The following is a 17,136-nucleotide window of genomic DNA, read 5'->3' on the forward strand; positions in this document are numbered from 1 at the left end:
TACTAGTGCTTACCATATGTTGCAGTCATGTCTGTTGATTGGGAAACATCTTGACCTAGGTATTAAATTGGTCAAACTTATTTAAACCACAGAGATCCAACTGGATATACTGTACCACAATAAAGCCCAAAAGGGTGTGAGCTGTTAGTGCTCCATAAACTGCATACAAATAACCAAAGGCCGATTAAACAGGCTCACTCTTACATTAAATACATTGTGCATAATATAGGAAAAATGGTCTGAGAAGACTCTCTGAAGAGAAAAAAAAAGCACCGCTATAGATTGCAAAAACAAATAAGCATGGAAGTGTCCTGTTAAGGCACAGACATATTTGGAGCGAGGGACCCTCCAAAAATACCAGACAGACAAAGTTAGCAGCCAGCTGGTGGACATAGGAGAGTATGTGGTAGCTAAAGAGCCAAATATTTTTCTCCGGAGATGGTGACAACCAAAACAGATATAAAAAGAGACAATATGATACAGGTGTATGTATAAATAAGCTAACAAAAGTAATTGCTAACATGGGAAGCCATGTCAACTTCATCAAGGGGTAATGTTATGTTTACAGCTTGTTGCACTGCACCCAAAGTGGCCAAAAAATGTCAGCTGATGCAGGTTTAACGGGACTGTACATTTGTACTGAACCAGTTATGGTACTGTTGTTGGAAATTTCACTGAGCCTACCTGAAGTTAGATTTTCTCATCCTCACATACAGTAACCTTTATCCATTTGTAATTTTTAAACAGCCAGAATAAATTCAATTATGAATTGCATCTTCATAATGTAGAAACGATCATTTCAAAAGAAAAAAAATATTGCACATTTGGATATTCTTGTCTGAGAACACACAAAAAGGATATTTAAAATACACTGCAACCCAAAACTCTTTTTCTGTTCGGGCTCCTCCCTCCTCTCCCCCCAACTTGTAGGTCCACAGAGGTGAAACATCACTCTTCTATTATTATTTAATAATGCTGCTCCAAAATGTATAAATTACAGTGCAACCTTTTGATTTACAATAAGGTACATGTAATGCCACCCAGTGGTGTAGTTCTCCCAGACAGAATGACGTCTGCACAGAGGTGGCCAGAACAAGGTTGGGCACTTTTACAGCTGTTGCTGGTGGCGTCTTTCTCTCAGGCTGAGGAACCTGTGTGCAGGCAGAGAGGGGAACCTGAGAACCCTCAGCTATCTGAGGATGGGGACATTATATTGGGGGGAATCTTCTCTTTCCACAGCAGCTGGAAAGACAGACAGGATACCTACATGCACAAACCACTACCACTGGAATGCACCAGGTAAATTATACCGTAGAAATCTATTTAGATTCAAAATATCTAAGAGGAAGTGGGTAGAGGTAAAAAACAGTTACAAAAAAGGTCATGAAACTGAGATTTAAAATGAGAAGTATTCCCTGTTGTTTGCGGTAATACCATCAAATGCTTTAATTGACTGTGCTATTGATTCTATTTCAAGTGCTACAAATATTTTTAACTTTTTGCATTAAGTTTGAATTTCAGAGGGTTCCAGTTTGCCCAGGCTATGATTTTTGCCATCGAGGAGATTAATAACAGCACAGACCTACTGCCTGGCATCTCTCTGGGCTATAAAATGTATGATGCTTGTGGCTCAATTGCCAGAAGTGTGAGGGTTGCACTGGCCCTGGCCAATGGTTATGAAATTGTATCTGCACCCTCCAAGGCACCATGTACCAGACCGGCACAAGTTCAGGCCATTATGGGAGAAACCTCTTCCTCTCCTTGCATGGCTGTTGCTACTGTCATTGGGCCATTTCATATTCCACTGGTGGGTAAGGTTGGTAAAAAATATTACATTTGTGAAAAAATAATTTATACTTCTGTACTTTTTTCCAGCTGCTAAGAGCAAATGTTCTCGTGTGAATGCTTTAAATTTGACAAGGACCTTCATTTCCTTTTTTTCCACCTTTTTTTTTAGATCAGCCACTTTGCCACCTGTGCTTGTCTCAGTGACAAAACCAAGTACCCATCCTTCCTCAGAACAATACCCAGTGACTACTACCAGAGCAGAGCCCTGGCCCAGTTGATCAAGCACTTTGGTTGGACTTGGATTGGAGCTATTAGAACCAATGATGATTATGGTAATAATGGCATGGCTACATTCACAGAAACTGCACAGCAGCTGGGCATCTGTCTGGAGTACTCTGTATCTTTCTTCAGAACAGATCCACCAAGTAAAATACAAAAGATAATTGACATTATCAAGGCTTCCAACTCCAAGGTGATTGTCGCTTTCCTCTCCCACATGGATATGGATGTGCTCATACATGAGCTGTCCCACCACAACTTGACTGGGTACCAGTGGGTAGGCAGTGAGGGCTGGATCTTTGATTCTCAAACTGCAGGAATGGATAGGCATCACATTCTGGATGGTGCCATAGGCCTGTCAATCCCCAAAGCACATGTCAGAGGCATGAAAGAGTCCATACTGGATGTGAAGCCACTCAATTCATCTAGTAATGAAATTTTTATAGAGTTCTGGGAGACATTATTTAGCTGTAAGTTCATGCATTCAAAGCCATCAGCAGGAAATCAGAGAGAATGTACTGGACATGAAGATCTGACTGGAGTGCATAACGGTTTCACTGATATGTCACTCATGCCCATATTTAACAATGTCTATAAAGGAGTGTATGCTGTGGCCCATGCACTTCATCGTATTTTTGACTGTCATGAAACATGTAACAACAAGGTACAGCTAGATCCGTTCACGGTGAGTTCAACATTAAATACTTAGATTCTAGTTTTAATATTGGGCAACAAGAAAAATGGCTCCAGTGTTTTTAAAAGTGTTGCAGTCTGTTTATCATGCGGTTGAGCCAACAGGCCTACTAGATGTTTGTCAGATAATTAACCAAATTATTACCTATTATCTTCTTAGATTTTACGGTCCATAAGAAAGATTCAGTTTAAAACAAAGGAAGGAGATGAGGTTTACTTCAATGGGAATGGAGACCCAGCAGCAAAGTATGAAATTATAAACTGGCAGCCAACCGAAAATGGCATTGTGGACTTTGTCACAGTTGGTCTTCATGATTCATCTTTACCTGCAGACAAACAGCTGAATCTGCAAAATAAGACTTTCATTTGGGCACAGAACTCAAAACAGGCAAGTTACGCTGTGATCACTGTATTTTTAATTACAGTGTTAATGTATAACTGTTACTGTATCATAATATGTGGGTTCAATGCATCAAAACTAATAATGGAGATTTACAAAGACAACATCTTGTCAAAATGAATGTCTATACATTTTTCTCATAGTCATTTTGTTCATACAGGTGCCTGTGTCAGTTTGCAGTGAGAAATGTCCCCCAGGAACTCGCAAGGTTCTCCAGAAAGGAAAGCCTGTCTGCTGCTATGACTGTATAAGATGTGCAGAAGGAGAAATAAGCAACATTACAGGTCTAGTAATATTTAATGCAACGTTTTTCACTATATTTTGCCGCAAAACAAAATTGCCATGATCACATGTCAATCTTAAGAAATGGTATATCTGTGTTTTCTGATTTCCAAAGTAGGGAAGGTGCCCCTGGGGAATATGTAATCCCTGTGAAGTATGTTTTATTACAAATATATCAAACAAATACTGAAGTGTCAGAAATACCTAAAAAGATTATACACACACGCAACTTCAAATCAAGGTTGAAGAACCCATTTGAAGAATTGATTTGATTCCAGCTCTCTGGTGGACACTGTTTTTTGTTTATTGAAAAATGAGAAAATCTCAGATGGAGGGTGAATAGATTTGTGGTCTTCAGAATATTAAAAATTTACATTGGAAAAACTTAACAACACAATATTATGTATCAAATAATACATCTAATAAATTATCAAGTGTACATCTTATACCTATAATGATTGAATCATTAATGACCATGGAGCTGTCATACAGTTATTCATTTTTCATGTGGTCACCATGTAGTGTATGTCTTATATGCATAGAGTAGATGCAAAAAAGAAACAAAGAAAAGAAACAAATCTACTCAGCAAATTTCACACCTGCTTCAATATTATTTTTCAGATTCTATCACCTGTGTACGATGCCACCCAGAGTTCTGGTCAAATGAGAGAAGAGATGCTTGTATAAAGAAGGAGGCAGAGTTTCTATCAAATGAAGAAATTATGGGAGCACTGCTCACTGTGGCGTCCCTGTTTGGAACATGCTTGACTACTGTTGTGGCATTCGTTTTTTTCAGATACAGGAAAAGTCCCATTGTCAGGGCCAACAACTCTGAGCTGAGCTTCCTGCTGCTCTTCTCCTTGACTCTGTGTTTCCTGTGTTCTCTGACCTTCATCGGCCGGCCCTCTGAGTGGTCCTGCATGCTGCGACACACAGCATTCGGCATCACCTTTGTCCTCTGTGTCTCTTGTGTTCTGGGGAAAACTATAGTGGTTTTAATGGCCTTCAGGGCTAGACTTCCAGGGAGTAATGTGATGAAATGGTTTGGGCCTGCTCAGCAGAGACTCAGCGTTCTGGCTTTAACTCTGATACAGGTTGTTATATGTATCATGTGGTTAACAATTTCTCCTCCTTTTCCACTGAAGAATTTGAAGGAATTCAAGGACAAAATCATCTTAGAGTGCGCTCTGGGCTCAGCTGTAGGCTTTTGGGGTGTACTTGGGTACATTGGAATTTTGGCCATGTTATGTTTCATTCTTGCTTTTCTGGCTCGAAAACTGCCTGATAACTTTAATGAAGCCAAATTTATCACCTTCAGCATGTTGATATTCTGTGCAGTCTGGATGACTTTTATTCCAGCTTATATCAGCTCCCCTGGGAAGTTCAGTGTTGCTGTAGAAATATTTGCTATTCTGGCCTCCAGTTTTGGACTGCTCATTTGTATTTTTATTCCAAAATGTTATATTATCTTACTGAAACCAGAGAAGAATACAAAAAAGAATATTATGGGGAAGGTGGCACCAGCATCATTCTGAATAGTTAAAATAATGTGGTGGCAAAGCCATTCTAAATTTTTACATAATAATTTCTTACCAGACTGTGAAGTCGACACCTATTTTTATTTTTACTGAAGACTTGTATTGTACACCTGTAATGTTTTCTGCTGTATATCATTTGTGACATAGCATATGGGGATGGAAGCATTTAATACAAGATAATATACAATCATATCTACAATATATAGATTAAGTACAAATAAATGCACTAGCCTAATGCCTAAATCCTTGCCGCTTTCACAACAGTTTGAAATAAAGTAATCAATGAATAAAATCTATGTTTTCACAGACGAAAACATCTTTGGCTTTATTTGTTTAGTTTTGTCTCCTGAGGCCTGAGTTCTACCCCCCCCCCCATCTTGTTGTTGGAGGTGTATAAAGCACTGCCATGAGATGTAGAGCTGCTTGGCCTGGCCTGCAGAGCTGAGCAGAGATATGCCTTTGTTGAGACTGCTCCTCTTGGTTCTGCTAATGGGGAAAGGAGACTCTGAGTGCCACCTGCAAGGCTCAGCACAACCACCTGAACTGGCTCAGGGTGGCGACCTTGTTATTGGAGGCATTTTTTCATTTCGCACAGGGCAGGATTATGTAACTAACACATTTCAGACAGTTCCAGAAGTACGAAAGTGTAAAAAGTATGTATTGTTAGGCCTATATATATTTTAAATGGTTTATGTGTCTATGTGTATTTTGTGCTGTATTTGAGACATTAACATTATGATATATTATTCCACACTATTTTTCACCACCTCAGCTTCAATTTTCGAGAATTCAAATTTGCCCAAGCAATGATCTTTGCTGTAAATGAGATCAACAAAAATCCTGAAATGCTGCCTAATGTTAAACTTGGCTACAAGATTTATGATAATTGTGGAACCATGGACATACTGAGAGCTGCACTGGCACTGGTGAGTGGACTAAAGCCAGAAGTCAGTGATAGCAACTGCACCAAAGCTGAGACAGTACAAGCTATCCTGGGACATTCAGGATCAAGACCAACTATTGCATTTGAACAGGTTGTTGGAAGGTTTCATATACCTGTGGTAAGTAAAAGAAAAAAGGTCAATAAAGTTAGTGTGAGGTGTTATTTAATATTGTGTTAATTGGGTTGTTGTATACTTAAACTATAATACTCAGTTCTGCAAAATTAAAGCTATAGGATGGAATTAAATGGTGTTTATGCTAGACTGTTAAATCTGTGCTGTGACTCTGCCAGTCCGATGTTTGTATATTTCATTGCAGATTAGCCATTTTGCCACCTGTGCCTGTCTGAGCAACAGAAAAGAGTATCCCACCTTCTTCAGAACTATTCCCAGTGACTACTACCAGAGCAGGGCCCTGGCAAAGCTGGTCAGGCACTTTGGTTGGACCTGGATTGGGTCTATAGCTGTGGATAATGAATATGGCCTCAATGGCATAGCTGCATTTATCCAAGGTGCACAAGAATATGGAGTCTGCATTGAGTATTCTGAGGCATTTTCATCGTCAGATCCCCCTGAGAGTATACAGAGAATAATAGACATCATTAAGCATGCCACCTCCAATGTTATTATGGCTTTTATGTCTCACAGAGAAATTAAGTTGCTGGCGACAGAGTTGTACAAACAGAACATTACAGGGCTGCAGTGGATTGGCAGTGACGCCTGGATCACAGATCACTCTCTGACTGACAGTGAAGGACACAGTATCCTGGTGGGTTCACTAGGCTTCGCTGTCAGCCGCGCCCAGATCCCAGGGCTGGAGGAGCACCTGAGGCGGCTCCACCCCTCACAGTTCCCCCAAAGTGCGTTTGTCAGAGATTTCTGGGAGGACGTGTTTGACTGCAGTCTGAGTGACACCACAAACACACAGAGAAAGCCATGCAGTGGCTTTGAGAGTTTACAAAACGTCGAATCACAATTCACTGATGTGTCTGAGCTGAGATTCACAAATAATGTGTACAAGTCAGTTTATGCAGTGGGTCACGCTCTTGATAACCTGATTAAATGTGAGGATGGTAAAGGACCCTTTTCAACTGGCAGTTGTGCTGATACCAAACACATTCAACCATGGCAGGTGAGGAACCACCAGTTAAGTGTGACAGAGTGATAACTGCAGGAATCTGTCATTTAAACGCTGTATAATTTCCAATCTAGGTTCTGCGTTATCTCAGCACTGTGAATTTCACCACTGAGGAAGGGGAAAGAGTGTATTTTGACAGTAATGGAGACTCACCGGCGAGATATGAACTTGTTAATTTACAAATGACAAACAAAGGAACAATGGAGGGCGTAACAGTTGGCATTTATGATGCTTCTCTTCCAGAGAGTCATCAGTTTGTAATGAATGACATCCCAGTTGTCTGGGGAAATGGGCAGACCAAGGTAAAGCAGAGACTGAGGATTGGACTTCTTAACTGTTCACTGTTTTACTGAAAACGGCTCTGAAAATCTTAATTTGGATGTTGAGTTCTTTGTTATTGATGTGTTTTTAGCTTTACATATGGTACATATTACATACAAATTTTGTTTATGAATTGTGTGTATGTGTGTAGGAGGTGCCTGTGTCAGTCTGCAGTAAGAGATGTCTCAGAGGAACTCGTAAGGTTCTCCAGAAAGGAAGGCCAGTCTGCTGTTATGATTGCATACCCTGTCCAGCAGGCGAGATCAGTAATTTAACAGGTAAATAGACAATGTACCAGTGTTTATATGCTTTTTGAAAACAGAAAACCAGAAATGTAGTTTCATGAGTGTTGACCTCTGAAACCATAACACCCATTTAACTCCGAATTTCTCTATGTTGTTTTCCATTTTGCAGATTCAATAAACTGTATGAAATGCCCACCAGAATACTGGTCCAACAGCCAAAGAGATGCCTGCATCCCCAAAGCAATAGAATTCTTGGCATATGATGAAATACTGGGAACACTGTTAGCCATATTTTCATTGCTGGGAGTTTTTCTAACTATGATCATAACACTAGTCTTCTACTGCCACAAAGAAACCCCAGTAGTACGAGCCAACAACTCTGAGCTGAGCTTCCTGCTGCTCTTCTCCTTGACGCTGTGTTTCCTGTGTTCTCTGACCTTCATCGGCCGGCCCTCTGAGTGGTCCTGCATGCTGCGACACACAGCATTCGGCGTCACCTTTGTCCTCTGTGTCTCTTGTGTTCTGGGGAAAACTATAGTGGTTTTAATGGCCTTCAGGGCTACACTTCCAGGGAGTAATGTGATGAAATGGTTTGGGCCTGCTCAGCAGAGACTTAGTGTTCTGTCTTTCACTCTCGTACAGGTTGTGATTTGCATACTTTGGCTGACAACCAACCCTCCATTTCCTTTCAAGAATTTGTTGCTCTATAAGGACAGAATTATCTTAGAGTGTGATCTTGGCTCAGCTGTAGGTTTCTGGGCTGTGTTAGTATACATAGGGCTCCTGGCTGTCCTGTGTTTTGTTCTCGCTTTTTTGGCTCGAAAGCTGCCTGATAATTTCAATGAAGCCAAATTCATCACCTTCAGCATGTTGATATTCTGTGCAGTCTGGATCACCTTCATCCCAGCGTATGTCAGCTCTCCTGGGAAGTTCACTGTGGCTGTGGAGATATTTGCTATTCTGTCCTCCAGCTATGCGCTCCTCTTCTGCATTTTTCTGCCAAAATGTTTTATAATTCTGTTTAGGCCTGAACAGAACACTAAGAAACACATAATGGGAAAGACTTCTAATAATGATATATGCCATTAACCACTGACAGTTCATTTTAAAGTAATTCTTTCTCCATTAATGCAGTGATCTTCTTGTGAAAAAACTGTAATCTGTGCTCCTTTTTTGTTTTAGTGAATAAATGTTTAATTATATTCGAATGATTCTTTTGTTTGTTATTTTTGCACATTTATACTGCAACTAAAGTAAAAAAGGGGAAAATCAGAGAACATTGTCCATATATACATCTTCTGACACTATAAATGTATGTAAAATATTTCCCTACCTCATGAAATAAGCTTCCAGCAATTTGAAACCACTGGCACTAACAGCAGCAAAATATATTTTAGTTCTTTTTCTTTTTTCTGTACTAATAATGGAAATAGCAACAAATTAGCAGTTTGGCATATAAAAAGAAGTCAGCCAGATTCTGTAAAGGTGTATGAATAGAGTCAAAAATACATCTTTGTGATTCTGTGGCCTTTATGAACATTGTAAACAGTACTTTTCCCCAGACTTTACATCTATGAAAGTAGTATTTTCAGTACATGAGATATACAGCAAGTTCAACTGTAGGATTAGGACTAGTGATTAATAAAGAGATAAAGAGATCCCGTAATACAATTACACCTCAACAAATGGGAATCAAAATCCCCACTTCTTGTCGTATGCAAAAATGCATTCCAAGGTTCAAAAGATAATATGAGGCCTCAATAGTCTGAATTGGTCACATCATCTTGTATCTTTTTCTATTTAGTGCAAAATTCCCTCTTTAGACTGTGTGTCCACACTGAGACTTATGAGAGTATCACAAAGAGGAATTTCATTCTAAAAACAGTCTCTGCTTTCCTTAGCTTGTCTGCCAGTCATCAAAATGTACTTTTGCATATCTTGCAATCTTTTGAGTTTGCACGTAGCACAGCTTCGTCACCTGTGATCAAAATTACCAAAATATTGCTGATATGTCTGTGGCGGTGGATACAGGGGGTTAGGAGGGGAAGTCAGTTAATACAGGGTCTACGTTTTCCTTAAGATACTACCTGTGTGTAGGTTACAGTATGAAAGAAAAACAGTGACTGCAGTCCTCAGATGAATTTTTGATCATTCCATCCTTGCAGGCCAAGATGGGGTTAAAGTAAGGTCAGGTGATAAGACTATGAAAAGGTGTGCATGTTGGCAGATCATGTTGGGCATAATAATGGCCTCAAGGTATGGGAACTGGGGTCTTGAATTAGATATAAGGTAACTAGTATGCAGAATGCAGCGTTTATCATAATCTAATACCACGCTTACCTGTAGCCAAAACTACTATAAAAATGTCAAAGCACTAAATGACCATCCCCTATTTCACAACAAATATTTATGTAGAATTGTGTAACAACTGTGTAACTGAGAAAGTTTGTGCTAGCACTACTACAGTATAGTTCTGATAAGGTTAAATAAAGCATGAGGCCTGCAATCTACACCCAGAATTCTCCTGACATTTATTAATGCACTGACACTGTTATTCTCAAGTTCAAATATACGGTGATGCAAAAAAGAAACAGATATAATGGTTACATGTGTACACAAAAACAAAACTGAAGAAAAACAGAATAGGATGAATAAGGCCCCATCTGTTGTGCACAGGACTTTATTACCCAGTGGCTTGGGTCCCGTAAGAAAACTGCCACAGTGCCCCATAACACAGACACAACGGATTGCTTCAACATAAACAACAGGTGGCATATTGCTTCAAGCAGAAGAAATATGGTCTATACTAATTAACACTTTCAATTAAGGGTTTGTTTTGATCGCTCCCTACTTTCCTTGTTTTTTGTTTTTTTTTTCTTAGCTCTGACCTCTGGTTGACTGTACCATTCCACTGTTTGCCCTATTACCAATCTAAATTAAATTTTGTAATTTAAAATCTTTGGCAAAACAAAATAAATAAATAAAAAACTGAAAAAAAGTATTATTTAAATTTACGGTAGCTATTGTTTCTGATTATTCTCTAGCTAGGCAGCCTTGGACGACCATAAAGGCCCTAAATCTCCAATGCGCTTCAGTGTGTATTAATATTCAGTTGCTCTCCAAATCTTAATCTTGCAATTTTTTTTCAGCCATAGTTACTGATACAACATTTTGTACAACTCTGTTGTGTTATGTTATACGTACACTGTATGGACAGCCATATATCTTGATTGATAAATACATGGGATTCCCATAAAAACAAACGAAAGAAAACTATTACAAAAAATTAATCTGTGTGACGGATTGGAATACAAAAGAGTCAGAATAAAATAAAATAAAAATGAATAAAACAGATGAGAAACACATCTCTGTTCTGTACAGTCTTGTTTGTCAACAGTGAAATTTAAGATAAGAGGAGTTAAAATTTGTGGCAAGAATTCAGATAAACTTCACCTCCTTGAATTAGTAGAACAGAACCCAATTATGTACCATTAAAAATTATTTTGATGTCTGTGAAATATTTTTTCCACATGATGAAGTTTTATAACACCAACACAGTTGTTAACTGTTAGACTTCTGCTGGTTCCGGGAGACAATAGTAGCATGGCGACAGCACCAGATTCACTCAATATTTGTGTTGAGACCTGAATAAACTAAGTTGACATGTCTATAAAAAGATGTACAGCTTCAGTAGTGTGTTACTGTGTTTGTGACCGCTCCAATATTTTGGGCTTAAAACTTAGATATCCTCTATAGTAACATCAAAAAAATAAGACTCATAAACAATATAAATTTTGTGAGTGTGCATACTATTTGATTACTGTACACACCACACACCTCTTTCTTTTTCCCTGGGGGACTTTACACCCTAAAGCAACAGGTCCATGGACGTTAGCATGGGCATGAACGAGGTTGAACATGCATATACAGGGTATAAAGTGCGAAATGGGGAACAGGGTTAAAGAGGCCAGCCTGCAGAGCGTAGCAATGCCGCTGCTGAAGCCGATCCTCCTGGTTCTTATAATAAGGAGGGTGACTCCTGTGTGCCGGCTGCAGGGGATGGTACAACCACCTGAGCTGACCAAAGCTGGAGACTTCATTTTAGGTGGCATTTTCACGTTTCGCACTGGTTACAGAGGCAGCGTGCCCACGTTTCAGACCTTACCCGATCGTCAGACTTGCCTCAAGTAAGTATGTGTTTTGGTGGTTTAACTTTGATTTTGTTCTCTCTTCCTTTTTTATGTGCTTTCTTGTTTTGTTACATTTTTGTGCAAATCAAATGCTTTTCTTTTTCTAGCATCAATGTAAGAGAATTCAAATTTGCCCAGACCATGATCTTTGCAATTGAGGAAATAAATCGAAATCCTGCAATTCTCCCGAACCACAAACTGGGCTACAAGATATACAATTCCTGTGGAATGGCGAACATTATGAAGTCTGCTATAGATTTAGTCAATGGGCAGAGGGAGATCATAGACGAGAGGAACTGTAAGAAAGCTGACACTGCCCAGGCTGTACTAGGTCACTCTGGGTCCGCACCCACGGTGGGATTTGCTCGGATTATAGGAAGATTTCAGATACCAGTGGTAAATATTTTACTTTTGTTCCATCTGTACATAAATCATTTTTGAAAGAGACCATATAAAAGCCTTTTTTTTTTTAAAGTCACTGTCATTTCAGTTAAAATAATCATTGATATGTCTAATTCTATATTTCTAAGCTTCTTAATTAACTTGTTTTATAATATATATACTTTCTTAATTTGTAGAAAATGAGATAACTGTAGATGATTAATGTGTAATGACCAAATAACTGTTTTGTTTAACTTCTTTTGCACAGCTCAGCCACTTTGCAACCTGTGCTTGTCTGAGCAACAGAGAGGAGTTTCCATCCTTCTTCCGAACCATTCCCAGTGATCTCCACCAGAGCAGGGCCCTGGCAAAGCTGGTCAAGCACTTTGGCTGGACCTGGGTGGGAGCAATAAGTAATAAAAATGACTATGGTATCAACGGGATCACCACATTTATACAAGCGGCACAAGTAGAGGGAGTGTGCATTGAGTATTACCAGGCATTTGAACAAACAGGACCTCTTCATGAGTTAACAAAAGTAGTTGAAACTGTGAAGTATGCCACCTCTAAAGTCATTGTAGCCTTCATGTCCCACAGAGAAGTTAATGTGCTGGCGACGGAGTTGTACAAACAGAACATTACAGGGCTGCAGTGGATTGGCAGTGACGCCTGGATCACAGATCACTCTCTGACTGACATTGAAGGACACAGTATCCTGGTGGGTTCACTAGGCTTCGCTGTCAGCCGCGCCCAGATCCCAGGGCTGGAGGAGCACCTGAGGCGGCTCCACCCCTCACAGTTCCCCCAAAGTGCGTTTGTCAGAGATTTCTGGGAGGACGTGTTTGACTGCAGTCTGAGTGACACCACAAACACACAGAGAAAGCCATGCAGTGGCTTTGAGAGTTTACAAAACGTCGAATCACAATTCACTGATGTGTCTGAGCTGAGATTCACAAATAATGTGTACAAGTCAGTTTATGCAGTGGCTTATGCTCTCCACAACCTGGTCGCATGTGAAGAGAAGAAGGGCCCTTTCTCTAATGGCAGCTGTGCTGATACCACACACATTCAACCATGGCAGGTGAGGAAGAAAACAAAAAAAGGGTTTCTGATCTTTTAAAATCACTGATTTGTTCATATCCCATCAAGTTCAGCTGTAAATTGAAATTAGACAAGATTAAAAACAAAACGAGCCATCTGCATTTTGTATGCACGTTTCTCCTCTTCTCTACAGGTGCTACATTATTTACAGAATATCAACTTCACAACATGCCAGGGGGAGAGAGTGACTTTTGACCAGAATGGAGATTCACCTGCAAGATATGAACTCATAAATTTACAACATGTAACTTCAGGGACCATGCATGTTGCCACAGTTGGAGTTTTTGATGCCACTCTGCCCCGTGAGCATCAGTTTATAATGAAAGGCATGAAGATACTTTGGGGTGGAGGAAGTCATACGGTAGATATTCACATTGCTTTCTTCTCACATTTTTGGGTTGTCAGTCACAATGCCATATTGCATAATGTTTCATAAGCCACTAGAATAGAATGCTGGGAAAAAAACGGTTTATAATTTCATTTAAAGTTTCTGATTGAAATTTCATTGAACTCCAATAAAAAAAAAAAAATCAACACACTGTTCATTTCACATACAACTCTTCCACATATGCATGCACCAGGTGCCTGTGTCAGTGTGCAATGAGAGCTGCCCTCCAGGAAAACGCAAAGCCCTGCAGAAAGGAAAGCCCGTTTGCTGTTATGACTGCATACCATGTGCAGAAGGAGAAATCAGCAACATCAAAGGTTTCATTTAGAAAAACATACATTTTGCATATGAAATAAATCCTCAGTAAAAAAAAAAATTAGCATGTGATCTAATCAACTTCATTGTCTCTTTTCAAAACAGACTCTATGGAGTGCCTCAAATGCCCCATTGATTATTGGCCAAATACCAGAAGAGACACATGCATCTTGAAGGAAATTGAATTTCTTTCCTATACAGAGATCATGGGGATCATTTTAACATTATTTTGTTTGATGGGAGTAATTATTACCATTATGATAGCATTAGTGTTCTTTCACTTCCAGGAAACTCCCATTGTCAGGGCCAACAACTCTGAGCTGAGCTTCCTGCTGCTCTTCTCCTTGACTCTGTGTTTCCTGTGTTCTCTGACCTTCATCGGCCGGCCCTCTGAGTGGTCCTGCATGCTGCGACACACAGCATTCGGCATCACCTTTGTCCTCTGTATCTCTTGTGTTCTGGGGAAAACTATAGTGGTTTTAATGGCCTTCAGGGCTACACTTCCAGGCAGTAATGTGATGAAATGGTTTGGGCCTGCTCAGCAGAGACTCAGTGTTCTGGCTTTCACTCTCGGTCAGGTTGTGATTTGCATACTTTGGCTGACAATAAACCCTCCTTATGCCATTAAAAATATGAACCACTATAAGGATAAGATTATACTTGAGTGTGCCTTAGGATCACATGTAGGTTTCTGGGCTGTGTTAGGATACATAGGGCTCCTGGCTGTCCTGTGTTTTGTTCTCGCTTTTTTGGCTCGAAAGCTGCCTGATAATTTCAATGAAGCCAAATTCATCACCTTCAGCATGTTGATATTCTGTGCAGTCTGGATCACCTTCATCCCAGCGTATGTCAGCTCTCCTGGGAAGTTCACTGTGGCTGTGGAGATATTTGCCATTTTAGCCTCCAGTTATGGACTTCTTTTCTGCATTTTTATCCCCAAATGTTATGTTATTTTACTGCGACCTGAGCAAAATACCAAAAAGCATATAATGGGCAAAACAAAAGATATCCAATATTAATTTTATATTGTTGCGATTCCTCTCTTTTAAAATGTTCCTTATTTTTTGAGTTGTAAATTAATATAACTCTGTGTCTATTAATGTTCTAAAATCATGTTTTGTTTCCATTACATAAAGCAACATAACCATTCATGATGAAATACTAGCATCGTAATGTGAAAGAATGATGTTGTACAATGTATGTAGTAGCTAATCAATAATCAATATTTGATCTTAATTTGCATTGCATAATTATTTGAGTATTCCCACTCACCAACATACATTTTTTGCTTCTACTTCACACCAGTGCACATGTACCGTATGTACGTTATCTACGTGTTTTTTATGTTAAGAAATCCTGAACAATTTCACTCCTTATTAAATTAGTTTGTCAGGAAAATAACCAGAATAGTATGTCAGCAAAATCGTTCCATAATGGAAGTTTTTACATTAACCTTTCACATAATTTTTGTTTTTCAATAAAATCTTGAATCAGATTGTTGAGATTTATTCCAAAAACTCCACATTTTCTGTATCTTTTGAGTGACTCACATTGGCCTATTTCTGCTTCCATACTCCTTAGCCTAAAAAGTTTGTTGGAGAAATGAGTAGGCTGCTGGACTTTTTTTTTTTTTTTAGAAACTTTTCAACTTTATTTGTTAGTGTATCATTGAAATAGGATAAGGGGGTGTAGAAATATACGTTTTCTTCAAGGAAATGGACAATTTTCAATTTAATTTAATTGTTTCTCCTCCACAAATCTGAAAAGACAAAAATCATGATTCAGACTGGTACAGACAAGGCCGCAGGGGTCAGCATCATGTCCTTTTTGTCAGTTTCTGAGTTGTAGCCCAAAATTTATTGATGCATGGCCCATACTGTGAACACGTCAACCTATGCAGATACGTAGTGTAGCACAAACAGAACCTTCTACATGTTTTTGTCCACCTGCCTTCACACATCTGGAACTTACAATGATATGATAAGCTTATGATTTAAATACACAAAAAAACACCCATTTTGACTTTTCAACCCACGGGTGTAAATAAAGACATTAACAATTAATACTATTCTTTACACCTGTGCGTTTCCTACTGTGACATGTCAAAATTTTATCCATGGCAAAGGCCTGTGGTGTATTGTGGAGGGCTTTACTGCAGGATGCAGAGAGCAGTGATGAAGTTATTCTTCATTAAACAGTTTTTACTCAGAATGAGAAGAAAGTGAAAATCTTTTCAGTAATTCTCCTGCTTCAACTGTTTGTGTGTTTCAATAAGACATCAGACCAGACCTCTGTGAACAGCTTGGCTATGATGTTAGCGACACACTCAACACAGTAGAATCTGCGCACAGTTCAGTCCACTCCTATTTCTTGTAGAGATCATTTCTCGTCAACAAACACAAACCAGGAGTGCCCAGTCCTTTTTTTAGTTTGTCCTTTTCATACATGTAATCACCAGATAACCAATTAACCTTAGCTACAACAGTGTCGTAAATTGTGACATACACCCACCAAGCACTTTAGCAGGAACAACTGTACACCTGCTTATTCCTGCAGCTATCCAGTCTGCCAATCATGTGGCAGCAGTGCAATGCATAAAATCATACGGATACAGGTCAGGGGCTTCAGTTAATGTTCACATCAAGCATCAGAAGCATTGACTTTGACCATGGCTTGAATGTTGGTGCCAGACGGGCTAGTTTGAATATTTCTGAAACTGCTGATCTCGTGGGATTTTCACACACAACAGTCTCTAGAGTTTACTCAGAATGGTGGGAAAAACAAAAAAACTTCCACTGAGCGGCAGTTCTGTGGACAGAAATGTCTTGTTGCTTAGAGAGTTCAGAGGAGAATTGCCAGACTCGTTGTAGCTGACAGAAAGGCTGTGGTAACTCTTTACAACTGTGGTGAGCAGAAAAGCATCTCAGAATGAACAACACGTTGAACCTTGAGGTGGATGGCTACAACAGAAGAAGAAAACGTCAGGTTCCAATCCTGTCAGCCGACAACAGAAATCTGATGCTGCAGTGAGCACAGGGTCACCAAAACTGGACAGCTGAAGACTGAAAAAAATGATTTCCGCTGAGTCACACAGATCCATGGACCCAACCTGCCTCGTGTCAACAGTCCAGGCTGG

At 39.5% G+C, this 17,136-nt stretch overlaps 3 protein-coding genes across 3 annotated transcripts; all 3 read left to right on the forward strand.

Annotated features, from left to right (window-relative positions):
* Positions 1–1,105: 1,105 nt before the first annotated feature.
* Positions 1,106–4,977, forward strand: LOC120791772 (extracellular calcium-sensing receptor-like). Its single transcript, XM_040130437.1, has 6 exons — positions 1,106–1,299; positions 1,510–1,807; positions 1,958–2,752; positions 2,921–3,148; positions 3,321–3,444; positions 4,064–4,977. Exons 1-6 carry the CDS (start codon positions 1,268–1,270, stop codon positions 4,975–4,977), a joined length of 2,391 nt encoding a protein of 796 aa, XP_039986371.1. The 5' UTR covers positions 1,106–1,267.
* A 510-nt stretch (positions 4,978–5,487) lies between these two features.
* Positions 5,488–8,714, forward strand: LOC120791878 (extracellular calcium-sensing receptor-like). The gene is made up of 6 exons (XM_040130682.1): positions 5,488–5,633; positions 5,753–6,041; positions 6,241–7,053; positions 7,134–7,361; positions 7,535–7,658; positions 7,795–8,714. The coding sequence occupies exons 2-6, from the start codon at positions 5,787–5,789 to the stop codon at positions 8,712–8,714; spliced, it is 2,340 nt and encodes a 779-aa protein (XP_039986616.1). The 5' UTR covers positions 5,488–5,633; positions 5,753–5,786.
* Positions 8,715–11,675: 2,961 nt separating this feature from the next.
* Positions 11,676–15,019, forward strand: LOC120791868 (extracellular calcium-sensing receptor-like). Its single transcript, XM_040130665.1, has 6 exons — positions 11,676–11,812; positions 11,923–12,211; positions 12,465–13,277; positions 13,431–13,658; positions 13,879–14,002; positions 14,106–15,019. The coding sequence occupies exons 1-6, from the start codon at positions 11,685–11,687 to the stop codon at positions 15,017–15,019; spliced, it is 2,496 nt and encodes an 831-aa protein (XP_039986599.1). The 5' UTR covers positions 11,676–11,684.
* Positions 15,020–17,136: the final 2,117 nt, after the last annotated feature.

Source organism: Xiphias gladius, chromosome 7, assembly GCF_016859285.1.
Source record: "Xiphias gladius isolate SHS-SW01 ecotype Sanya breed wild chromosome 7, ASM1685928v1, whole genome shotgun sequence".
Taxonomy (NCBI): domain Eukaryota; kingdom Metazoa; phylum Chordata; class Actinopteri; order Istiophoriformes; family Xiphiidae; genus Xiphias; species Xiphias gladius.

Excerpts from the sequence above, each read along its gene's own strand:
- LOC120791772 (XM_040130437.1), top strand. The coding sequence starts at position 1,268 with ATGCACAAACCACTACCACTGGAATGCACCAG. Across the intron at positions 1,300-1,509 it reads CTACCACTGGAATGCACCAG|TTTGAATTTCAGAGGGTTCC; the intron begins GTAAATTATACC and ends TTTTGCATTAAG. Across the intron at positions 2,753-2,920 it reads TACAGCTAGATCCGTTCACG|ATTTTACGGTCCATAAGAAA; the intron begins GTGAGTTCAACA and ends TTATCTTCTTAG.
- LOC120791878 (XM_040130682.1), top strand. The coding sequence starts at position 5,787 with ATGATCTTTGCTGTAAATGAGATCAACAAAAATCCTGAAATGCTGCCT. Across the intron at positions 7,362-7,534 it reads GGGGAAATGGGCAGACCAAG|GTGCCTGTGTCAGTCTGCAG; the intron begins GTAAAGCAGAGA and ends TGTGTGTAGGAG. Across the intron at positions 7,659-7,794 it reads CGAGATCAGTAATTTAACAG|ATTCAATAAACTGTATGAAA; the intron begins GTAAATAGACAA and ends TCCATTTTGCAG.
- LOC120791868 (XM_040130665.1), top strand. The coding sequence starts at position 11,685 with ATGGTACAACCACCTGAGCTGACCAAAGCTGGAGACTTCATTTTAGGT. Across the intron at positions 11,813-11,922 it reads GATCGTCAGACTTGCCTCAA|CATCAATGTAAGAGAATTCA; the intron begins GTAAGTATGTGT and ends TTCTTTTTCTAG. Across the intron at positions 14,003-14,105 it reads AGAAATCAGCAACATCAAAG|ACTCTATGGAGTGCCTCAAA; the intron begins GTTTCATTTAGA and ends TTTTCAAAACAG.